General features: G+C 38.7%; 2 protein-coding genes across 2 annotated transcripts; one reads left to right on the top strand and one right to left on the bottom strand.

The window, feature by feature from the left end:
- Positions 1–306: 306 nt before the first annotated feature.
- dedd (death effector domain containing) lies at positions 307–11,458 on the bottom strand. The gene is made up of 5 exons (XM_088330944.1): positions 11,319–11,458; positions 8,028–8,636; positions 6,366–6,470; positions 6,171–6,275; positions 307–4,045 (listed from the first exon to the last, which is right to left on the bottom strand). Exons 2-5 carry the CDS (start codon positions 8,572–8,574, stop codon positions 3,642–3,644), a joined length of 1,161 nt encoding a protein of 386 aa, XP_088187070.1. The 5' UTR covers positions 8,575–8,636; positions 11,319–11,458; the 3' UTR covers positions 307–3,641.
- LOC148369027 (troponin C, slow skeletal and cardiac muscles-like) lies at positions 11,207–26,817 on the top strand. The gene is made up of 7 exons (XM_088330945.1): positions 11,207–11,324; positions 19,956–20,112; positions 21,951–21,981; positions 22,488–22,634; positions 23,663–23,777; positions 23,847–23,983; positions 26,582–26,817. Exons 1-7 carry the CDS (start codon positions 11,287–11,289, stop codon positions 26,611–26,613), a joined length of 657 nt encoding a protein of 218 aa, XP_088187071.1. The 5' UTR covers positions 11,207–11,286; the 3' UTR covers positions 26,614–26,817.

Raw genomic sequence — 26,817 nt, 5'->3', positions numbered from 1 at the left:
CTGTTACGGGTACCCAAATGGCTCATAAAGGCTTGGCAAAAAAACAGGAAGAAAAATAGTGTGTTATGGTCACTTCGAGTTTCTGTAGTTTGTAATTACCTGGTGCTTTTTTAGCACTCGTTTTCAGCTGCACTACACCATACAGAAAAGTCTCATAGTAAAATAATGCACATTGTCCTTTTCTGACATAATTTTTCTAGATAATTTTGTGCATTCCATTATGAACCACGAAATATCTTTGAACTCAACGTTGTAACGGCAAAGCAGTGACTCTTTTTTAAAATCCATTGATTTTAATAGCAACCATTTTCACGTATTCCACCATTTATTGTTGTCATGACAAAACACAAACAAAAAAACAAAAAAAAACATTTGTTATGTGGATGTGGGATTAAAACATGACTCAATGGCAGAACATTCTCAAAGTTAACCTAATGTTATACTGTATTTGTATGTTTTTGGACTCTAGTTTAAGCAGTTGCCTTTTTGTACCACGTTTTAAATAATTCAGTGGGTTATTTTTTAGGTCATTACAGTTACATGAATAGTTTTTATAAAATTGTATATAAAAACAGCAAGAATTACTGCTACACACTCTGCTAAAGGTGGAGGCCTAACCCAATAAATCGTTTTTCAGCCGCGAGTGTGCTGAGAATTTGAGTATTGTGTGAAACTTTGCAAAATGGGAAATAAAACAAGTTAAGCTAATTGGTCCCGAAAATCACACCATTTCTGAGTCTAGCGATTGGGCATGTAATAATGCTAGACTGTATACGATGGTGGTAGCAGGACAATGAGATAATTTCAGATTTAAAAACAAACTGCTTTTGTATTGTTCAGATAATTCTGGTAGACTAACATTTACAGATAACTATCTTATATATATAAAAAAAAAAAACCTTTGAACATAACCACAGTACGCCATGTCATCTGACGTGGCTTCTGCAAAATCCAAATATGAAATACCTTCGCGATGATCAGTCCTGTTAGTACAAAATGGTCTTGACACACGAGGAGAAAAGCACAGCTAAAAAATAAAACCTTACGTGGCTACAACAATTGGTGCTTCACAGAACATACCGCATACGTTCTAAACGTGTTAATAAAACCGATCGGACCTGAAAAAAATAAATTATCTGGGAAAGTCAATACAGCCCCGAACAGGGGTAACTTGACACCGTTGAGGATGTTTTCCTGTTCTCAAAATCAGCAGAAAACAAAACCTTTTCTCCCTTCTGGAAAATGAACAAATTCATTATCGAATGAATGTTAAAGTACCGTATTTTCCGGACTATAAGGCACATCTAAAACCCCCAAATCGGCCAGGTATTTGAAAGTGCACATTATAACCTAGAGCGCTTTATATAGGGTTGGGTAGGGTTACTTTAACTTGATTACTTTCAATTACTTTTGGATTACTCCAATACCAAACATGCTAATAGTCAAGTCAAGTCAAGTCATTTTTATTTGTATAGCCCTAAATCACGAACAAAAGAAACTAAATATAAAAAAAATTATGACTCACAACAGGTGGTAAGCTTTCTCTCCTGGCTTTGATCTCTTTGATCTCCGGCAAAACTAACATAAAATGCGACAGAAACAAAATGAAAATAAATCCAAACAGCTTGCCAACATCATTTATGCCGTTCCATGTATTCCGTTACTCCCCAAGCCTGCAAAAAATTTAGTAATTTTATTCATATTTAGTTTTTTTTTGTCTTTTATTAGCATATTTGGTATTGGAGTATTACAAAAGTAATTGAAAGTAATCAAGTTAAAGTAACCCTACCCAACCCTGTTTATATACCACAGAATACAGCGGATAGGACTGGAAGCACGTACAGTTATTATAGGTATGCGTTACCATCCAAAGTTTTGCATTAATACCGTATGTGAGCAATGCTTGTGCAATGATGGATCAAATTGATAATCATTGTTGACCTAAATTGCAAAGCATTGTATGCAGCGGGAATTGAACCAGAGTAGCAGCAATGAGAGTTCCGACCACCATTGGTACAAATGACCTGAGACAAGGCATTAGAACAGTGTTGTTAAACATACTGTATTGACATTATTGTTTTGTGTTGGAACATAAATGTTGATTTATTTGAATGTTTTGTATATTTGCAAAGGTCTTTTATTTTGAAAATATGCGACCTCTGTGGGTGTGACGTGCAAAATTGCCAGTGAGCCACAGTTGAAAGGGGCTATAGCCTTGTGTGTTTTCGACAACGAAAGAGGCATTCAAGAGAAGAGCAAAGACTAAATATAATAAACTTAACTTTCTAAATATCGGTTAAAGCAGTAAAACGAGGTAAAACGTGTTTATTCATTTCATTCGTTATTTCAGTTTCATGTTAGTTTTAGGACTGATATTTTAATACCATACCTGTCAACCTCCACGGCTCCATGCCCGTACAAACTGTCATATTTTCCCATACAAAATAATCGTACACCATATTTGTTTTTTTCTGAATGATGCATGATGAGAAACCCCCAGGTAGCACAGACGCATGCGATTGACAAATTTGCGTTTTTCCCTACAGATTTCCTTGTACGTCGTATTCATCTTAAAATGCATAAAAAACGTACTTTGTACGGCAAAACCGTACAGGTTGACAGGTATGTAATACTGTGTATCATGTGTATGTTTTTAGTTTTCATGGGTTTAAGACGTTAAAGAAAACCAATTCCGTCGTCGTGCTTCGGGATGGAATTACACATACAGGTTGCGGGCCATTGGATGATATAATCCGGCCCGATGTAAATTTTCGAGTAGGGTTAAAAAGAAGCAGGTCTCTAGCTAAGAGCTATGGTTTTCTTAATAAATACACAACAAATGCTTCTTCCCGCCTCTAGAGGGCAGTAAAGTTGTGAACGATTCCCGTCTGGTTTCATGTTAAAGAAAATCTTGTAAAATAATAATAATAATAATAATTTCCTTTGTATTGTCATTCTTTGTAACAATGTACACAGAACGAAATGTCGATACACCTGACCCGTTGTAGCGAGTCGATGCAGCCGCAGCCAACAGAGGGCGCCGCCATTATACCAATTAGGTATGACTCTGCCGAGGCGCGAACCAGCGACCTCCCAGTCTCAAAGCGGGCACACTACCATCTAGGCTACTGAGCTGGTATTGTGCAGTATTATCCCAAATATGTGAGAGCTCTCGCCGCCACTACTCTGAATACAATTCCCATTGCATATAATATTTTGCAATTTTGATCAGCGGCACATATCAATGCATTGCATCAATGCACTAATATCTACCAGTACACCGTAAAGCTTCTACTGTTAGCTCAATTTCAAGGAGATTATTGCCCGGTACGCCTTTATGTATGACAAAAGACAACTTTTTAGGGGAGCACCTTCTAATCTGGTGCACCTTATAGTGCAGAAAATACGGTACGTGCAGTATCGACTCTCTTGGCTGGCACAGTCCCAAACCCCCTTGCATGCTATACGTTGGGGCTACCAACTATCTTCTTCCGACCGCACCAAACGAATCTGTGGGTTTGCTGGAATTAAGAAAAACACACACCGCAAACACAGGCATCGCATGTACGACATCCTTCCATCTCTTCCGATCCCCCATGGGGAGGCACGTTTGTATTTCACCTGTCTGTTTGCGCTCACATCTAAGACACACAGCCTTTGGCGCCTCCTGGTGGGTCACCGCTTGCCACCAAATTACAAAGTAGTCTACGTCGTCCTGCCTGGTAGTCCTCCTCATCCACGTTGACCAAGAGTTTGATGGCCTCGTGGCCCACCGCCTGTTTAAGAGAATCTGTGATGAAAACTCCTTTTAGGGCCTCCAACAAGGAGCCGTTGATGTAGTCCCTCCAGAAAGCATCCAAGTAGGTGAGCTCAGAGAACTTGATGTCACAGATGATGGAGCCCAAGTCTCGTGATTTTAGGATGGTGTTGGCCTGGTTGAAGCGTTCGAACTGCCGCTCCACCGCTTCTTGTTTGTTGGAAAAGATGTTGCCCTGAAGGGCCGAGTCGTGTGTGCAGTACTCGGCGCGGACGCGTAGGCGAATATCTGAAGATGCAGTAAACAAAGAATTATGAATCAACACTAGCTCTGTGATGAATAGTTCATGTTGTTGATTATCTTCCTCCCTCCATCTCACTATACCCCCTGCCCGCCTCAGCTCCATGGGGAGCAGAGCTTTCAGCCGCTCTGCCCCCCAGCTCTGGAACTCATTGTCGCCTGACCTCCGAAATTCTGCCACCCTGTCCACCTTCAAATCCGGACTCAAAAGTCACCTCTTCAGACTTGCCTATTTTTGACCATCTGCCTCACACACCGCCTCTTTTAACTCTAATGTGTTTTATTGGCTATTTATTACTTGATTGTTTTACTCTTGTTTAACTCTTCGCTTGTTGTTGTGTCCTATTCATATGTACAGCGACATTGGGTGTCCTGAAAGGCGCTTTGAATACAAAGTATAATTATCGATAAAAATTTATAATATAGTCGACTATTGTCAACAGAAACGTTTTTCCACCTGAAGGAGCAATCTCTCCATGACTATAATCTCTGCTGAGAGCCACTAAGCGCTATAGTGTCTCTGTCTCGAGCAGTAACAAACATACAGAAATGGCGGCATCAACATCAAGTACACCTGGATACAGCAAATAAAAACACGACTTCCAAAGTTTACAAAGCAGACCTTGCGTATCATGGCAGTAGCTCAGTGATGCATGAATATTTAAACAACATCTTGGACAGTTGAACGAAAGGGAGACTGACTCGCCTCGGTAAAATTCAACCAACATTCAACCCAATACCGTTTTAATGACATGCATTGTACATTTCTTTTGCATGTATTTCACTAGCAAAGAGCTTTATATGCCAGACTACCTGACAAACGTATTAGAAATTAATTTCATGCAGTCCGAAGAACAGAGGTCAATTGTTAAAACATTAAAAACAACAAACTCCACTTGTTATAACTGTGTGGTTTCAAATTCTTGAGAATTGTTAGGTTCTTTTGGTGCAGACTTTGTAGTTGACCACCTAATGTACTTTACAAAATATATATAATATTTGTTTTATTTACTGTTCTATTATTGCTATTGACGTGACATGGATTAAAATGTTTACTTGGCTTTTATTCATTACTAATTTGCTTCACCCTAAAAAAAACGGAGGTTTATTTATGAATTTACGTTTCTACTGCGCCTAAATTGTTTATGATAGTGCCTTTTTATTATTTTTTTTTTACGAATAAGAAGTATTTTCAATAAAAGACTTAATTTCATCAATTTTCTTGTGTTTATTGTCATTTTTCACATTAAAACAACACCATGCTAAATGAAAGAAAAAATAATTTTCTGATAATTGTTTCAGTAGTCGAGCGATACAGTTTGAAATTTGGTGGAATAAGGTTGTCGTGTTGCCTGGCTTGGTTGGCGCATGTTGTCCACACGTCACTGCTCGTTTTTTTTACTCAGACACTTAAATAACCAAAATACCGCCATACATCTTAGGATGGGGGTGCTCTCCTGTTTAGGACTGTTTTCTTTTAACCTGCTTTGAGTGGGTCTGCTGGGTGTCTTTTGTCTCTTTATCGCTCATTTTGACCTGTTGTAGTATAGTTTCGCTTTCGCTTTGTGAGCTGATCTACTGCTATTCCTGCGAAATGAATGGCTGGTCCTTGTCACCTTCTTTGTCTCCTGAATGTTGGTCTGGAACTTCCGTTTTCATTGTATTAGCGCTCTCATTTTTTCCGGTTTGATTACAGTTTAAATGATCGACTTTTCGAATATTTATATTATTTATGTTGGCAAAATTGTATAAGAATAATAATAGATATCGTTTTATCGCCCAGGCCTAATTACAGGCATGCACTAGTCGCTTTGGAACGAGGACTCGTTTTCTAGAAGAACAATCTTGCTCGACAGTAGAATATTTTTCTAGAGAAATGTATTTGAAAATTGCTGGTTGATTTTTAACATGTTATCTGTAACTACAGGGCTACCAAAAGATGGTGAAAACCAGTTATTAAGGCACATACGAAGGATCACTTATTTCTTCCCTTGTTCCCTTAAATGTTTACATGCGATCTCTGTTGAAATGAAAAACACTTTTTGTCCCTACCTCATTCAAATTGTGGTTGTTGAACACATATAAAAAACTCTTAACTATAATGGAACCGTACCACAAGTTTGCTTCTCTCTGAAGTCGGATAAAGAATGGCTTCTCTTCCACACGCCGTTTGGTACAGAAGGAGCTGCTTTCACTCGCGATGCTCCAACATATGGTCCTATAAAAGAGATGCAGAATTCTTTTTTCTATCACGTCTTACACTTTTGTCTTGCGATGAACACAAAATAAGTTTCGAGGACAAACTCACCTATCACTTTATGAGGCGCACTTTCCCTGCTTTTCGTAATTCCTCTCGGTGTAATGTAGCGCACTGACGTCTCTTCCAGGTACTTGTCAACAGGATCTGGGCACACTAAAAATACACATGTCTGTTCATCTGCAACCTTCACATTCATTGCAGTAAAAACTATAAATCATATAGGGCAAAATAAAAAGAATGAAAGCAGTGATATATGCTATCACTTACTCTCATCAAATGGCAATGGAGTAAGGGGTTAAACACTGCATTTGTAAAACCAAGTAAGCGGTACACACACGGCCACAAAATATAAAACATGATGGCTGCTTGGAGGTACAAAATAAGAGCACAAGGGGTTTACCTCATATTCTGTATAAATTGGTGACAATGTGGGTTTGTTGTTCATGGTTTGTTAAATGCATTGGATTATAACGTTACACGTGGCTTTAAGTAACAGTCATTTTTGCACAGAGTCATGAAAAAGTAAACAGGTTTCGGTCAGTCAATGAACTGAGGATTCCTTTTACCACTTCATATCTGATATTTATTATAAAATCGTCTCTGCGGTCTTGCAATGTGATTGACGTACAAACACAAAATTATTTTTCCTTACAAGTGTTAACTGTAGAAAATTTGTACTTATCCATTCTTTAAATCGTAATCCAAGATAATGCATTAAAAGTCCGAGTGAGAACTTTTGATGACGACTTTTAATCCTCTTTAATACTTTTTATTACGCTCATTGTTTTGCCGATGTTTTCATTAAATTTCCCCTTATTAAATATATAATCCAATGTTCCTTTGGTTTAAATGTTTTGCCTTCTTTTTTTAAGTAACATGTTTTTTAAAAGTAAGCATTCGTTCATTATATCGCTTTTGTCCAAGTTAGGGCCACCGACGAGTAAAGCACTCAACTTTTAACAGTGGATCCAAATTGAACATGAGTTCTTTACAGAGAATTATTCGTCAAGTATCAAGGGTCGGGAACCTTTTTGACACAAAGAGCCATGGAAGCGAAATATATATTTTTTTAAGAGCCAATCCATGTATTTTTAAAAAAAAGATCCACAAAACCACCAAGCCCGCTATCCAGACAAAGGTAATTCTACAGCACATTTCACTGTGTGATGTTTTAATGATTTGATAAAATCTATGAAAAATAATAATACCAGAGCCTGGGTCCCATATCAACAAATATACCACTTCAAACATGTCTCTCTACCGCAGTTACTTAAGATCGCTGAGGTTAATTTTGACCGTCATATACATTGGTTTCAAAACAAGGTGAGGGTAGAGTTCCTTTTCTATAAATGTCACAAAACACTGCAAACGGAAAGGATCTTAATGTATTGAGGAGTGCGCTAGGTGTGCAGAGATCCTTACAGATCTACAGTCAAAACATGGTCTGTCTGTGTAACACCGTGAATGTAAACGGCAGTTGAAAATTTGCGCAATATATTTTTGACCCAACATACAGCTTTATGTGTTGCTTTGGCTTTGCACACACTGGAATTGGAAAGTCATAGAGAAGATTACGATGGCCCTTGTTTTATACCCGAGCCAGATGTACTCATAAAAAGAGCCATATTTGTCTCGTGAGCCATACGACCCAACGACTGATGTATAGTGTGTAGTTAAGTATAGAAATTCTAAAGTGATTTTATTACTTACCAGGCTGACGTTTCTTGAGTGTGACGTAAGGCAAAAGGTCATGACGAGTAATAATCCTCAGAAGCTGGAGCACGTGTTGAAAGTTGGTCTCATCGCAACGACCCTGACGCTCCAGCGCCAACAAAAAATCTTTCCCACTCCTGATGCCACCGCGCTCGTACTCGTCGATCACATCGACAAACAAAAAGGAAAGTACTCTAACGTCCCGATGAGTGAGTTGGGCTCCAATGATGTCGAACATGCGGTGAAGCGAGTTCATTCCGTGTGACCTGTCCTCCTCCTCCTCCGGCCAAGGCTCAAACCTTATTGGTCCTTTGGATGTGCTGGAGTTGACCAAACAGGCCGAGACTCCGCTAGTCTCAGCCAAACTGGAGCATCCTGGCCGGCGTGTAAAAGTTCTGCTGTCCAGTCGTCTAGCGGTGTTGACGCTGGGATTTGAGTCCTGACGATGGGCCTGAATATGAGGTTGGGCTCGTTGAGCAGAGTCATTTTGGGCAACCTGTTGATGAATAGCCCCACCGTGGAGTTGAGGCTGCTGTGATGTCATCTCAGGGACCAAACCAATAAGGTCAACCGCAAATCCTTCTGTCTTCCTCTCTGGCTAAAGATCTTGAAAAAGGATGAACACATATTATGTGTTAAACATGACATTAGATGAAATACATCATAGCTAGTTATTTATAGTTTAGCCCAGTAAAACATTACAAATACAAAAGGTTGCAACTACAATTTCAAGGGTAGAAAAGGGCTTCATAAAAGAAATAAATGGTTAATAGAGGTTATGTAGTTTGAGTTTTCAGGTTATGTAAATTGCAAACATAGAAAGTACCAAGTTCAATGAATATGTTGAAACGTTAAGGACTTTAAATGAATAAAAAGTTGAAACAGTGCTGTGCAAAACAATATAAATGTATCTAGACAACAGGAAATTTTATTTCAAGTAAAAGGGGCAAAAACCATTCCTATTTTATATGAAAAAGTGGGTGTTATATGTTCTAAAAATCACTAGCGATAGCATTATAAGTTTGAGCATTTCTTCTTTTTTTTTTTTTTCAATTTTCCCGTGTGGGGCAAGGTTGTTTTCTTGTTTTAACTTTGAATATGTCCTCTCTGCAAGGAAGAACTTGAATAGGGGTGGGTAGATAAAAGCTTCGGCTTCAGCCAACTCGTTCTGCACACATTTATGTATTGTATTATTGTGTTGTACAGCAGTTTTTTGTGCAAATAGTTTGTTTCTTTTGTTTAAAAATCGATGTTGTTCTTTTGTGATCTGCCTATATTAAAAGCCACAAACAACATCACTCCCTTTTTCACGTGTAATAAAGTAAAGCATAATACTGTATGTTTTGTCATACGTCGACTCATCAACCCATAAGTGAATGTACTCTCACCTTACATGCCTTGGACTGGTTAGATCTAGGAAATAGTGTTTACACAGGGTGTTCCAAAAATCAGAGGCACATTTCAAGTTCCCATTTCTCCTTCACTATTAATGGTAGCAAGAAAAAGTTGTGCCATTTTGAAGTTACATTAAGATTGTTGCAAGGATATTATTTTTTTTATTTACAGACCGAATAATGGCGTTCACTCAACCAGAAAAGGCAGTTTGTGTGCTTGAATTTGTAAAAAACAGAATCATGGATTGTTGTTCATCCTGCATTTCACAGACAATTTGAAAAGGTGCCACGAGAGGGCAAGTCCATTATAGCATGGTACATTTTCAACAGATGGGTGCTTATGCCCACCTAAAAGAACGGGACGCCCTTTAACTTCAGGAGATGTCATTGAACAGGTACCAACTGATCCACCCAGATCTCACAACATGCAATTTCTTTTCTTGGGGATTTATGAAAGGATTGGTCTATGTGCCCCCCTATTCCAAGAGACGTAAATTGGCCGAAGGCACAAATAACATAAACTGTTGCAACCATTGACAATTCAATGCTGGGATGTGTTAATCAAGAATTTGACTATCTTGATGTATGTAATGTGACCAATGGTGCGCAAAATGATGATCTTTGAACATCCATCCATTATCAGCACCGCTTATCCTCAGTAGGGTCGCAGAGGTGCTGGAGCCCATCCCAGCTGTCTTCGGGCAGTGGGCAGGGGACACGCTGAATTGGCTGCCAGCCAGTCGCAGGGCACACAGAGACAGACAATTTTCTCGCTCATTCACACCTAGGGACAATTTGGACCGGCCATTTAGCCTGACATGCATGTTTTGGGAATGTGGGAGGAAACCGGAGTGCCTGGAGGAAACACACGCAAGCACGGTGAGAACATGCAAACTCCTTACAGGAGGTCCGATCTCATGACCTCAGAAATGTGCCGCACACGCGCTAACCACTGCGCCCCCATGCTGATCTTTTATCATGTCATGTGAAAATTGAGCCTACAAGTTTTCTTAATTTACCAGGTGTATTTTTAATATCTTTAATCGTTTCAGAGATATTCAATGTCAGAATGTGCCCAAGAGTTTTGTATTAAAACTTGATGAACAAGTGAGTCAGCAAGTTTGTTTTATACGCGTTCTACCCGGAACCTAGACAAGTACTAATAATAAACAAAATGATTGATCAGTCATTGTCGTGAAGTAAACATGACTTGGCGATGACTGATAAAACTAGCTACATTGCTGTTTTCAATCACGCCTTTGCAAGTGATGTATGACACATTAGCAAAAATTCAAGGAGCTTAAAGCAAAAGTGGCTTGACTAGCTTAAAACTTCTGCACAGTTCAAAGCAATGGGTCTATAAATGACCCATTAAAGCTTTGGACCTCAACGAAAAATGTATCTATGGTGTCAAGCTTTCACTTATTCGCGTTACCTAGCTAAATCCTACATGCCATTGTCGATCTTAACTGTTCCAACGTAATAATGAAAAGGGATGTACGCCTATTAGATTTGGCAAAATGTTGATTTGAGGCAGGTAACAGCCCGCTGACATGGCATTAAAAAAACATATTTTACTTAGGAGACAACTAAACAGAGCAGGTTTCAAATCCTCGTGACCTGCTCCTTATTGGGAAGGCAAGCAACCCGCAACGTAAACGCTAGCGTACATAAATTCACCAATATTTGTATTCCAGAACAATTTTGTGTCTTGAATTCGCCTTGTTAAATTAAATTGAGGAAACATTACGCTCGTTGAGTAATCGAATTGTAACACCGTGAAGACATGGCGGCAGCTAATGCTAAACTAGCTTGACGCGTCATCTGGCGATGCTTCTTCGTGGACGAATATATTCACATGAATGACTCGGGGTATACGTTCCAAAACTCTTACTTTGTGGTAAGCCAACGCCTAAAGGCCAGCAGTAAAACTTGTATTTCTGTTTTTCCGCCCTTAAACACATTCCACTTGGATTTAAGGATAAAATGAGGGCACTTCCTGTTTACAGTATTATTCATTTCCGCCCAAGTTGCATTCTTCTTCTTCAGCTTCCTTTTTTGAATGATGAATCTTTATTTGAAGGCAGAAAAAACACAACCCTCCCCTTATAAATCTTTAAAATTCCATACCTGTCAACCTGTACAGTTTTGCCGTACAAAGTACGTTTATGAACCATTTAAAGACGTGTACGACGTACGAGAAAATCTGTATGGAAAAACGCAAATTTGTCAATTATGGGTACCATCCGGCATACACCGACTATCACGAAACGCAAATCAATCAAGTCAAACGAGTTTGCCACTGAAGCCTCTATCTCGGTATCGTTTTTTCCGTTGCAAACGAAGCGAGCGTTTTGATGTAGTGAAAGGAAGTCCGTCTCTTTTTAGAGAACCGGCTTTTTCGGCTCCACTCATTAAAGAGAGCCGGCTCTCAAACGGCTCACTTGCTTTGATGCATTATATTACGAATGATTTTGTTGTATAAAGAAGTTAAGAAAAAAAGAAAGTATAAAAGGAGAAAAGGAAAAAATACAGGTTTGTGGTTATCCCTTTAATCAGTATATTACCAACAATAATTTAATGCAAAAAAAAATGAATTCATAATTTGAATAAGAAAATGTATTATTCTACTTAATCATATTTGCATGAATTGTTTCCCTTCTACAGTGAACGTCCAAACTACTTAATTGTTGAACTTTTTTTTTTATAATAAACCTCATTCATGCCGAGCAACTCAGGATCCCACAACAAAATGTTAATTAACAATATATACATGATATAACGAAACACATGTACAATATAACATGTTAAACAACATAAATAAAGAGGTTTTAAAAAAAATATGGTGTAAGATTATTTTGTATTTTTTAAGGGAAAATACGACAGTTTGTAAGGGCATGGAGCCCTGGAGGTTGACAGATATGCAATTCCCCTTAACAAACAATATTAAAACTTACAAGCATAACACACATTTACAAAAAATAATAATAATAATTCAAAAATGTACTTTAACCATGAACCATGGCAATTATGTAAAATGTTAAAATGTATTTATGATATAATTTTAGTTACTTTTTTTTTGCTAAAGACTTTTTATTTAAAAGGCTGTTTTTATTTATCGGACATTCGTTTAAGAACGTTTTACAATATGAATTTTACTTTAAATGACTTTATCATTATATATATCTGTATATATATATATATATATATATATATATATATATATATATATATATATATATATATATATATATATGTATGTTCATTTTTTTAATTGAAATATGACACTCTTGGGCTTCCATACCCTAATAATCTTTGCAGTTCCTTTAATAATTTAATCACAACAAAACAAACACAAAATGAGTAAAACGAAGAGTTAATCTGTGTAAACAAATTTATTGTATTAAAAAAATACATGGGGCAGCACGGCGGCGCAGTGGTTAGCGCATGTGCGGCACAGTTCAAGTCATGGGAACCTCCTGCGTGGGTTCAAATCCAGCTCCAGACTTCCTGTACGGAGTTTGTATGTTCTCCCCGTGCTTGCGTGGGTTTCCTCCGGGCACTCCGGTTTCCTCCCACATTCCAAAAAAAAACATGCATTTCAGGTGATTTGGCCGGTCCAAATTGTCCTTAGGTGTGAATGAGCGAGCGAGTTGTCTGTCCCCGTGTGCCCTGCGATTGGCTGGCAACCAGTTCAGGGTGTCCCCTGCCCACTGCCCGATGATTGCTGGGATGGGCTCCAGCACCCCCGCGACGCTACTGAGGATAAGCGGTGCTGATGAGATGAGATGATGAGAAAAAAATACATGCTTGATCAAGGATAAGAGTGTGATAGTGTACGGAGACAATCTCAGCAATATACGATGACGATTTCATTTGCTACCAGTGACCGAGACGATCTGGTTGAGAGCTGATATCGGTCTCCCCCCAAAAAAACAACTGAATAAAAGCAAAGCATCCTCATCTACTAGACAATGTAGGAGGTAGCAGCGGGTTATTATGTTTTCTTTCTTAATAAATGGTTGTGAAGACGTTTAAGATTCAACTGCAAAAATGAGGATCCATCCATCAATCGTTTTTTTCACGCCGTTTATCCTAACTAAGGTCGCAGAGGCAAAAAAACGATCAGAGAAATCGAATATCTTGAACACAATATTTCTGATTTTAATTATTATTTTCTTATTTCATACTCAAAAAGGTAGTAATACGTCGTCTTGTTCCATTGGCTGATGATTCTTGCTCATTTTATGTATTATTTGTGTCATTGTTTTAGAAAAAAGAGTAAAAATAGTCATTCTTGAAAACAGGTAAAAATTATAGTAATAATTACCTCCATTATTGCTCACCAAAATGAATAAGTCATTACTTATATACAGGGTTTGATAGGGTTACTTTAACTGGATTACTTTCAATTACTTTTGGATTACTCCAATACCAAATATACAAATAAAAGACAAAAGAAACTAAATATAAATACAATTATGACTCACAACACATGGTAAGCTTTCTCTCCTGGCTTTGATCTCTTTGATCTCCGGCAAAACTAACATAAAATGCGACAGAAACAAAATGAAAATAAATCCAAACAGCTTGCCAACATCATTTTTGCCGTTCCATGTGTTCCGTTACTCCCCAAGCCTGCACAAAATTTAGTAATTTTATTTATATTTCGTTTCTTTTGTCTTTTATTAGCATATTTAGTATTGGAGTAATCCAAAAGTAATTGAAAGTAATAAAGTTAAAGTAACCCTACCCAACCCTGCTTATATACTACTATACAGAACACAGGATAAATGTAGATTCCTTGTGCTGGCACACACTTGGGAGTGTTGTTTTGGTAGTTACTGGTGGAATGGTGGATAACTAAATTGTAATTTGGATGCATCATCAGTATGGTCACCCTTAATGACTGGGCGTTTCAGCCACAACACTAGACACCCTCACCAGGGGTGGTCATCCACGGGGTGATCAGCCTCGAGTTTCCATCAATCTTAATCCTTCATGAGAGTGGCTTTGTTGGACAGCAGACTTCTCATGGGACGATGCATGGCAGGAACTTCCTTTTCCCTGAGTCAAGCCGAGGCTGACCGCATACGTCCTGACTTGCTACTTGGGGGTGTTTTCTCCTGACGAATAGCCACCAGCTGCTTTTTTCCGGCTGTCTCTGATGCCGCTTTGATGGCTTTACGCAGGCTTCGACCCCAGATTCCCAGGTCAACTAATGACTTGGTGGTAAATCTTGCGACAAAGCCTTTGCAGCCCACCTCCACTGGGCGGACCTCAATGTTCCAGCCACGTTGTTGTGCTTCAGCTGTAAGCTCGGCATAGCGTAGGTGTTTTCTCTTGAAGATCTATTCCCTTCAGTCCTCCCAAGGTGCTGTGAGCTCGATGATGAAGGCTTTTTTTGTAAAGGCGACCACAGCACCAAGTCCGATCTCAGGGTGGTTATGGTGATCTTCCCTTGCTCAGTTACTATGGAGATGCCCTTGGATACCTTAGCCCCTTCACCGACAAAGGTCTTTGCCTGATGGTGGTTGACTGGTGGGGGTGGTGGTTTTGGTAGGGAGTTGGTGGCTACTCGCTTGTCTTCCAGGGTGGACGCAAGAATCTCTAAGACCTTGTTGTAGCGCCACAAGTAACGCCCTTGGGTGAGACTAGTTTTGCACCATGTAAGAATGTGCCCACAATGTCAACATGTCTGAGAGCTGCTGTTGCTTTTTCCACTTCTTTGTTCAGTTTTAATTTGCGCCCATGTTGCCAAGATCGGTGCATTGCTGCTAAGTCTCTAGATCCGTTTAGTGTCATCTGGAGTCTTTTTGCACACTTGAACTCCTCTGTAAGACTGATGAGGGGAATCTTGAGGACACCATCCCTATTTAGACCTATGGAGGTAAGGCATTGTGGAACTCCGAGCCAATTTGATGTACTCTGTTACTCTCCTTTTCAACTTCTCCAAGGTGGAGATTGGGACATCATAAACTGCAAGAGGCCACAGCATTTGAGGTAAAAGTCCAAACTCCTGGAACTAGGCCTTTATCTTCCCAGGTAGTTGGATGTTGTAGATGAATTGTTGGCCACCGCTGATATCCTTGCAGTTGTTGCACCCGGTCTTTGTTCCTCAGCCTCCTACCACCTGCCACGGTTCTTAACAGGCTGATCAGACACTGTTGGGATTGGGTCATCGCGAAAGAGGAATTTAAAATCCGAAAGCACCCCTACACAACTGAGATGCTTTGAGACTTGGATGGTTATACCTTCATACAGGCCCAACTGATGTCCCCCTCAAGTTTTCTGAGAAGCCTCCTGGTTCATAGGACAGTGGTGGTCACCATTGTAATGTAAGCTCTGAGTGGGGGGAGGCACAGGCCAGAGTCAATCCGCTGGCCAGCTACCACCCGTTTTGTAGCATGGCTGATGACCTCCATTGCCATTGTGAATGCCACGGGTGAGTTGGTGCGTCCACCATGGTGTCTACCTCCAAACTCTGCGATGAATTGGTAAAGTCAGAAGTAGTGTAGCAGAACTGTAAGTCCTGTAAGCAGAATTCAACCAGGTCTTTGATGGTGTCATGCACGTGGAATAAGTTGAAGGCAGACCACAGGAGTTCATGGGGAAGCAAGCCAAAGGCATTGGCAAGGTCAAGGAAGAATACATGAAGATGCTTCCTCCATGCCTTTGCCATTTGTATTTGGTGACAGATCATGCTGGAATGTTCACAATATTCCTGCCTTCTGACCAGATGTCAATGTACTCATTTATTCGCAGAGACTCGCCCATTCTCTGTGCAATGAACCTAAAGAAGATTTTGCCTTCAACGTAGGGGAATTCGACGGAACTGGCTGATGTTCCTTGCATTCTTCTCCTTTGGGATAAGGACTCCCCCTGCACTACGCCACATTTCGGGTATCATTTTCTTACGGCATACTGTTCTCATGAGCTTTGGGAAAAACCTTAGGACGTCTGTTGCATTCTTGTACACCTTTAATGGGACTCCATTTGGCTGGGGCCTGATGCAGATCTTGCTAAAGCACAGTCTTTTACACCTCTTTCCATCCTAGGGGGCCGGTTAGCATACGGTGTTTGGGAGTGTTGATGGGTGGGATAACTGAAGGCATGATGAGACATTCGTTCCGCTTTGGGTCGTAGTGAGTTGCTTTCAGGTAATCTTTCAGGTCTGCGGTCTGCTTTTGTTGTTTTTAGGGCTCTACTTTTTTCCTTTGAGAAGATACACTCAAGGAACATAAAGGGATCTTTGCAAAAACGTGTTACAGTTTGTTCTTTATTCCTTAAGCGTTTCCGTAGCTTCTCTGCTCGGCGAAGGGTTGCCAGTTGAGTTTTAATGTAAACTTGGAGCATATTTATTCCTTCCCTTTCATCTTCAGAGGCTTTTTATCCATTGCTTCCTAAGTTGTCTCCTTTCAAGGACAAGGCGTTTGATCTCATGCTACCTTCTGGAAACCGGTGCGGCTGAGATGTTTTCTCCATCTTTTTCACCTTTCCTTATTTGCACTCTAAAGCGTTCCGATCCATTTTAAACACACTTCTATTCTATAGCGTATTAATGACCTACATTAAATGTTGACAATATCTGTGTATTATTTGTTATTGCAACATCATGCGCGGTCCCTTCTCAAGGTTTCTTCATTTTCCTCATCTTGATGTTTTTGAGTTTTTCGTTGCTCTCATATGGGTTTAAGATCAGGGGATGGTGTAATAATAGTCTGTGGTTTGCAATAATCTGTGCTCTGTGCAGCCCTTTAAGACTCCTTGTGATTAAGGGCTATACGAATAAACATGACTTGACATATTGATCTATGATGTCCTCCATCATCTCAAACTTCTCCACTGTCCCTAGTAGTTTACCAAGGGACTGGGACAGGTTAGTATTGATCATTTCCCAAATCTTCTTTTTCACAACCCGGGCCACTTCACACACAGTCTAAGCTCTGCTAGTCTCTTTTTCGACCGCAGGTCCAAGATTTTAGGTTTTCATCAGCTATGTGTTTGCTTCCTACGTGACAGTGGAACTGATGTACTGCAAGCTGTGGTTTGCGTCCAGTTGCTGTACTGTACCAGTTGCTTATACTACTAGTATAATAATTAGGCTATGTGGTAATCAAAGATTAAAAAGAAAAACACAAAATTGGTTTCAATAATTCATTTTTGTTCTTAGAGATTTTTTTTAACCAAAAAAAGCCTCAAAAATGGAAAACACTGTTCAAAGCGACCCCACCCATCATCTTATAAAACAATGCACTAAAACTACATGCAAGTCTTCCAAAGCTTAATCATAGTTTTTAACATTGTCGCTCATTCGTGCCCAAGCTGGCACCGCATGCAAAGCAATATGCACAATTTTATTATGCAAATTTTGCTAAATGCTTATTTTACTGTCACCTTAACCATTTTTTTTAATTTACCAGTGATGTGTAAATCTATTCTATATTTGCAGAGCAATTATTTTCCAGTTTATTTTGAGAATACTGTACAAGAAACACCACTTACCCCCACCATTACTGTTTCAGGCCTGCTATTTACAGCCAAGGACATGGCACACCTAAAATAGCCCTCTATCTGTAGAACTATTTTCATGGAGTCATATGAGAGAAATAATACAGTAAAGGACAATGTAACTGAGAAAGAACTTTTGTTATTCAGCAGATAATGACAAACAGTTGAGCAGATGTAAATGACACGTTACATTTCCTTGAAAGGAAGCATACCCTTAGTCCATTTGAGGTGCCCTTGAGCAAAGCACTTAACTTCTCTAATTGCTCCCGTGGCAATAGAACCACTTCTCACTTCTTCTCCACTGCGTTAGGGTGAAATCATTTGTGCAATCTACATCTCATCTTTTACACATGGAATGCACTTTGTAGCTCCAAGACACTTGTGTGGTCTGTTTACAATAACAAATTTAGTTAGTAAGCCAGCTATGATGTTTTTATATGGCAAAATATTGAAAACACTTTCTATATAAAACAACAGTAATCCCCCGCTGTAACGCGGTTTAGCGACTTTGCAGATTTTCTTCGTGCATTATGTCGCGCATTCCGGTTGGCTAAACAGTCACCCGACCCTTTTTACTGGTGTCTTCCTGCACGTCAATGACGTTGCGGTCTGAGTTGGAGACGCACGTAAAACAGTTTGACAAACCTGAATTATGTATGCGCAAATCTTTTAAAACTTCAAGTTTCTCCAAAGGCCATCATGTCAAAATTCACAAAAGCACCGGTAGCTGGAGCAAAAAAGGAGAGGAAAATGCTTTCTATTGCCAACAAAGTTGGACTTCTCCACCCGCTAAACTCGCTTTCGAGACACATGTGTTTTTCTTGCGCACTCTCGTGACGCCATGGTGCTTTTTCAAAATGTTTTATAATGGAAAACAAAACTTGATTTCTGTAAAATGGAAACAGGACACATTCTTAACATTTTTAAATGAATATAGATACAGTACACGTTTCCTCCCTTATAAGGCTTAAACAATATATACTATATATATGTATATATATATATATATATATATATATATATATATATATATATATATATATATATATATATATATATATATATATAAATTTAACTCCACCCAGGGGAGTAAATGCCCACATTAAACCACACCCCCACATTTCATATTACCCTATTTTTATTACAGTGTGTATTTTATGTAGCACTATTAAAATAGTCTATATCAACACGTTACATTGAGTATTTATGTATTCTATATCTTTTATTTTATTATTTTATTTTTCAACACAAGGATACTGCTGAAAGTGTGAATTTCCCTACTGGGATGAATTAGGTATCTATCTATCTATCTATCTATCTATCTCTCTCTCTCTCTCTCTCTCTCTTTCTCTCTCTCTCTCTCTACCTACCTACCTACCTACCTACCTACCTACCTACCTACCTACCTACCTACCTACCTACCTACCTACCTACCTATCTATCTATCTATCTATCTATCTATCTATCTATCTATCTATCTATCTATCTATCTATCTATCTATCTATCTATCTATCTATCTATCTATCTATCTATCTATCTATCTATCTATCTATCTGTGTGTGTGTGTGTTTTATACTTGTGAATTTTGAACATTGCAGGAATTTTTTGAATTGCGCCCCTACTAAAAATGAGGGATTACTGTATTAACTTATTTACCAAATAATGTTACCTACTTTTTTCGATTCTTTTCGATTCTATTTTGCATAATGTACAACAATTAATTTGGTTTTATCCTCCACTAGTTGTCTCGTCTTGCTACAATGGCTTCATATCTCCTTTGCAATTACTCTTGAAATAGTACAACAGTCATGAAATTGGAATCTTAAACTCTTGTTTGAAAGACACCTAGATACAATATTATTTATTCTCAATGACATTAGAGACAAAGCATATAAAGATGAATATGACCCGGTAAAAGATCACTTCAATCCACCTAGAGCTTCCCTGTTCTACTTTTAAAAGGTGGCTCCTTTTGTTTTGCTATTTATAGGTCATTCACTCTCTGTTTCTGTCAATCAGCAACACCCCTCGACCATCACTCTTCAATTTTGTGGGATGGGTCAAAGGCTTTTTTGATGCTAAACTTGCTCCCGCTCCTCTGAAGTCTGAACCAGTCCCGCATTTTGTCAGAGCCGAAGAAGGACCAGCAGCAATGGATGACGTCTATAAAGCAGCGGTAAGTACGAAATATGCGGAAGGAACTCATTCTGTGTGATCATTTTGAAGGTCAAGGTAATTTTTTTGTATTTCAATGATACTCTACTGGTACCGGGATTAAAGTCCGAGCATAATCTATACAGAAATTAGCCGTTTGACTGTGTCTTTACATCATACAGCTGAGGGACAATTGTTTCCCTTCTTTCAATGTCAAGTCAATGTATGGATAGCCTTGGGAATACAGTAAGAATTGAAACACCAGAGCAGGGGTGGGCCAACTTTTGTAGTTGTGGGCGACGATGGAATAAAAATTTGGCAAAAGGGCCTCAAGGAAAAAAGATTTAATTTTTGGTATGGACTAATACATTTTAAAATCCAATACCGCGGCAATACATGAGGGGAAAGGATATTGTAGGCCCATCTCTATTTTTGCCATTACAAAAATTAATTTGCTGTTTTTTTACACCTTCTATTCGGCCTAAAAAAATGGCAAGAAAATAGAAATACATTTTTTTTAGAATAGCAGCGACAATGTGCATGAGTTATGAGTAGTAGTATCGGTGCATGTTATGTTTCTTTTTTTGTCCATTAACAAACCATTTACACAATTGGGTTTGAAACACTTAGAATCAAAGCAGAGTAATAAATGACATGCCTAAATTTGATCATATATTTTGAAATTCTAAAAATGCCTCGAAGCTAGCTAAGACGTTTTTTTTTCATTAATTTTGATAAATAACTTGATGATAGATAAAATTAACACATAATAAAAATAGCAAGCAAGGTAAAATGTAGACATTTATTTGAATGTTGGTAACCATGGTGACAAGGGTGGCACCAATTCAACACATTTCTATTAGTAGTACCTTTCTAACAATTTTATACATTTTACCATGACATATTAACAATTTTCCCCCAGATGAAAAAGCTGTATGTGGCCTGTGGGCCGTAGTTTGCACACCCATGCACTAGAGACTCTTCAGTATAAAGAACAATGAAGTTCCAGGGGATATCTGGATGAAGTGATTTAAGTTTTGTAGTTGAAAAGACATTATAGATCATATATATTCAGGGTTGGGTAGGGTATCTTTAACTGAATTACTTTCAATTACTTTTGGATTACTCCAATACCAAATATGCTCATAAAAGACAAAAGTAACTAAATTTGAATAAAATTATTATATTTTGTGCAGCCTCGGGGAGTAACAGAATACATGGAATGCCAAAAATGATGTTGGCAAGCTGTTTGGATTTATTTTCATTTTGTTTCTGTCGCATTTTATGTTAGTTTTGCCGGAGATCAAAGCCAGGAGAGAAAGCTTACCACGTGTTGTGAGTCATCATTTTATTCATATTTAGTTTATTTTGTCTTTTATTAGCATATATGGTATTGGAGTAATCCAAAAGTAATTGAAAGTAATCCAGTTAAAGTAACCCTACCCAACCCTGATTATGTATATTGTAAAAATCGACGGTGACTTACATTTTGACTATAATTAGAACATGGAGTGAGAGATTTAAAGTATCAACGGAACGAGTTTCTGTTTTTGGCTCTGGGTCCCTTTTTACATTTTTCACTAAGTAACTTCACCGTCTTTCCTAGTCTTGTGTTGTCTTTTAAAACTAAATGGAGCAACGGAGCAGTGTAACAATCGAAAAAAGAAAAAGCAGCTGCATGTAAAAGGAACAGCTGATGGTTCTGCAACACTTACGCGCCGTGCATAACCCCATGACAATCTCTTTAGTTTATGCTTCCCCACTACCAGAATAGCAGGTGAAGACAGCTCCATAAGATATCATTCATAACACTGAACTTCGGTACAATTGATGCTTGTCTTGCTCCTTTCTTGTCCCTAGGTTGAGAACTTGACCGAGGAGCAAAAAAATGGTAAGCAAATTTTTCGTCACAATATACCCTTACACAGGGTTGGGGAGTAACGGAATACATGTAACGGCGTTACATAATTAGTACACCCAAAAAACATAATTATATTCTGTTACGGTTACAGGAAATTACAAATTACTTTGCAGGATTACGGTTTGATTAAAAGTATGTACACATATACAAAATATGCCAATAGCAGTGTTCTCGTTTGCCCGCGTTCCTGCGTCCTAGATGCATTATTTTTCCTGGGGACGCAACTTTTTTGACACGAAATTGTCATTATCATTTTTTAACAAAGATTTACCGCACTCCAAACTTTAGCGGCCTGATCTGGCCCGCGGGCCGCCTGTTTGACACCTTTGACTTAAAGCATTCATATTCAGGTGGGGCTTCCAACTATTGTCCAGCTGATGTAAAAGATGTAAATCATTCTTAACCAAAATTCCCCGTCACTGCATGTGAAGAGAAATTAATTAATCTTATTTAATCTGCCCCCCTCATTCCCCAAGAGTTCAAGGCTGCGTTTGACATCTTCATCCAAGATGCAGAAGACGGCTGCATAAGCACCAAGGAACTGGGGAAAGTGATGAGGATGCTGGGGCAAAACCCGACGCCGGAAGAGCTACAGGAGATGATTGATGAGGTGGATGAAGATGGTACGTCAGAGATTATGATATAATTGTGATACACAATTCTCATACCGTTTTCAAGTGTACCTTGCAAAGACATTCGATTGATGGACTAATACCGAGCAGTACAAAAAAGTAATAGCTCATTGAACTTTCTACACACCTGATAGTTTAGTAGACACGCAAAATACGGAGAGAAGACATCACTGAATTTTGAAATTGCAAGGAGAACAGGAGAGGACTATACTAACCCCCCTCATGATTTCAATATGGAATGAATGGGATGGGGTGTATGTAAAACCCTTTTCTTTTGATTAGATTGCATAAGTTACAAAAGCAGATCCGCTTTTTAATGGTGTGAAAATCAAAGAACATGCACAATATTGGCAAATGAAATGAAAATGATCTGCATTTATACAGCGCTTTTCAAGTCTAGACTTCCCAAAGCGCTCTACAGTGTGCTTCACATTTTCCCCCAATAGCGGCCATGCAGCCATGTAAGGCGCTAACCTGCTTATTGGGGGTATTAGGGGTTCAGTGTCTTACCCAAGGACACTTCAACATGTAACACGGAGGAGCCGGGATTCGAACTGCGATCTCTTGATCCCAAGACGTGCGCTCTACCTCCTGAGCCACTGCCTCCAGAGGCAGTACAATAAATAAGAAGGAAGTACATCTATGGATTTAACCCTCAGATAAGAAATTCAAATTTGTTCTGCAAGGTCCTTCCTTAAACCGATTCTTTTTATTAAATCTCCAAGGTTACAAAAAACAGATGAGCTCTAAGGGGTGTGGAAATCAAAGAACAGCAATGTTATTCACAATGCTGTAAACAGTGCATAGTAGTCAAAATAAAGAACAACTTTGAAGCATCTGTCCTTTATCTGCAGCGTTTATCCTCAGTAGGGTCGCGGGACAACTGTGAGGCATAATAGTCAAAATAACAAACAAACCTGACATCCTATGCAATGTCTTTTGCAGGGGTCCAATATTAAAAACAGAATAAGCTTACCAATATCACTAAAATCTTTTTTTTATTAACTTTTCATAAACAGGCAGCGGGACGGTAGACTTCGATGAGTTCTTGGTGATGATGGTCCGCTGCATGAAGGAGGAGAGCAAAGGAAAACCAGAAGAGGAGCTAGCCGAACTTTTCAGAATGTTTGACAAGTAAGCTTCCATTTATTTTTCCGTACGATTCAAATAAGGAAATAGGTCACCCTCTTTTTTTTTTTTAAGGAACGGAGATGGCTACATAGACCTGGAAGAACTTAAGTCCATGCTGGAGTCCACTGGAGAATCCATCACTGAAGATGACATTGAGGAGCTGATGAAGGACGGAGACAAAAATAATGACGGGAAAATTGATTATGATGGTACGTTTTCATTACTAGAATTATTTTATTAAAGTCAATGTGGTTGCAAGTGTCCTCATAAGGTAGAATAACTGAACTTCTACCAATTACATCCTGGTTATAACATAGTAATAGCATTGTAATAACATAGTTATTTTAGAACTGCATGTCCAACTGGTAGCCCTTTGTGTCAATTAGTACCAAAAAGTAGCTCGCAGCTTCAAGACAGTTGTTGTCCCTTGGTTTATTGTACTTAGATTAAGGAGAGCAGACATCAAAATGAACTTCCAAGGATAACAGGAGAGGACACAAACCTTAGCTAAGAAATTCCAACTTGTTCTAAAAGCCCTCCTGAGTCCTTTCCTTTCAATAAATGTCCTAAGTAACAAAAGCAGATATAGCAATATTGCGAAAATGGGGAAAAAAAGCTTTACAGTAGTATTCCTAACGTTTGTTTGAAAGGACAGATTGGGGTCTAATGTGACACCTACATTTTGAAACAGTCTATGGCAGGGCTGTCAAAACTCATTTCACATCGCGGGCCACATAGGGCCTCGGTAGATGTCAAGTGGGCCGAACTATTAACATTATACACATACATTCTATGAAAAATTCCACCATACTTATATGTAGTGAGGCTGCTGACCTGTGTTCCCTCTAAGCTGCGCGCGTGCGCAATTGCGCACTGCCTGCACATTCTCAGCGCACAAGAAAATCTATCCAGCGCAATGTTCCCTCTAAGCTGCGTGTGTGAGTTTTTAAAGTTTTTTGAGAACCGGCTTCTTCGGCTCTGCTCACTAAAAGGAATCGGCTCTTTCGGGTCCCAAACGGCTCTTCAGATAGTTTTTGCTTCTTTAATCCCAACATGACCAAATATTATGTAAAATTATGCACAAAATGACTTAAAGGAAGGGGAATAGAACAAAAAAGAAAAAAATACCAAAATGAAAAAGTAGTGTAAAGCTGAGAAAAAAAAGAAAAGGAAGAAAAAAAAGAAAAATTCAGAAAAAAGCCAGAAAAAGAGAAAAGAAAGAAACAAAGGAAAAAAATAAATAGAGAACAAAAAGAAAAAAAGTAACAGCTATGAAAAAATAAACACAATGAGATTTTTTTAAAAGGGATTAAAAAAACAGGGGAAAAGAAGAAAAAGTGTGTTGCATTCAAATAATTTCCAATATACCAAGTGAATCTTGTTGCCAACATTGTACTTCCACGGAATAATGTGATTAAATACAGTTGTGTATCGTGCAACCGACTAAATAAGCCCCCAAAAATGTTAGTAGTATGCGACAAAAGATACCAGGAAAAAAAAATGTAAATCTTGTGAAAGAATTGTTGTAAAAACAAATGACGTTTGTAGGCCGTACAACCTTTGCAATTATACATTTGTCAATTCATACAAAAGTGAAACATTTTTTTGTATTGCCAGAAACTCAGCAAAATGTTACTTGATGTCAAGTTTTGGACATGTTTGATTATGACTCAGTTGCCACACTTGGGATTGCTGTTGCTCACTGTTGTTTCAAGCGTTGCTCACCGACTTTGTGTGAACGCTCAGACCCGTGGAAAATTACAGGGAACGTTGCTGCTGACTAACATCAAATCGCCCATTTTTTAAATCACCACAGTAAGGATTCGTATTTACAGAACTGTAGTCTTTATTATAAGGCAGCATTTTAATGGCGTTAGTCTAGTCTGGACTTGATTTTGTTCCCGATATTTAGCATCTTTTACGCCTGTACGAATGCTTCAATACCAGGTGTCATGTCCTGACTAGCTGACACTTTAGAATGTCATTTAAGTGCTTGTTTGTGAGCTTTAAACGCATTTTTGTTTTATTGATATTCATTACAGACAGGGTTGGGTAGGGTTACTCCAACTTGATTACTTTCAATTACTTTTAGATTACTCCAATACCAAATATGCTAATAAAAGACAAAAGAAACTAAATATGAATAAAATGATGACTCACAACACGTGGTAAGCTTTCTCTCCTGGCTTCGATCTCTTTGATCTCCGGCACAACTAACATAAAATGCGACAGAAACAAAATGAAAATAAATCCAAACAGCTTGCCAGCATCATTTTTGCCGTTCCATGTATTCCGTTACTCCCCAAGCCTGCACAAAATTTAGTCATTTTGTTCATATTTAGTTTTTTTTTTGTCTTTTCTTAGCATATTTGGTATTGGAGTAATCCAAAAGTAATTGAAAGTAATCCAGTTAAAGTAACCCAACCCAACCCTGATTACTGAGATATGTTCACAAAGGTAGGTGGCTCTGAACATGCACAAAATTCTAGCAGCAACGGATGTTAATTTGGGGAACCCCGGTAGTAGATGCTGATAAAATGTGTCCAAACCTACGGAAGCAAATTTCAAATCTGCATCACACTGCATTGATCGAAACAGCACCACTCTGCTCTCTAGTGGATAATCCATGAATTGCACCTTATCAAAAAATGTGCATTTCATGTCGTTAGTGCATTTTTCCACCTTTAATTTATCCTACGGGGGCCGGTTCCAGCCCACGGGCCGTATGTTTGACACCACTGGTCATACTTAGAAAATGCATACTCTAACCGTATTGCTAACCTTGATTTCTCTGTTTCCTTTGACAGAGTTCCTGGAGTTCATGAAAGGTGTTGAATAAAGGCTTCAGACGGCGGCCATTTGTTTTCTTCTCCCCGCTGCACTCAGTTCTTCTAATAGGCCTGTTTGCTATCTGCTTGAAGACACAATCTGTCAACAACCATCAAAACTTACTGATGAATTTTCTCAAAATACCTTGTGAAATGACCAGTACGAAAAAGACAACTTTCACAATTTTTTGAGAGGTGTCGTACATGATTTTCTA

Source organism: Urocampus carinirostris, chromosome 3, assembly GCF_059441175.1.
Source record: "Urocampus carinirostris isolate Australia breed hairy pipefish chromosome 3, RoL_Ucar_1.0, whole genome shotgun sequence".
NCBI classification, from domain to species: Eukaryota; Metazoa; Chordata; class Actinopteri; order Syngnathiformes; family Syngnathidae; genus Urocampus; species Urocampus carinirostris.
This window is presented reverse-complemented; position numbering and strand designations above follow the sequence as displayed.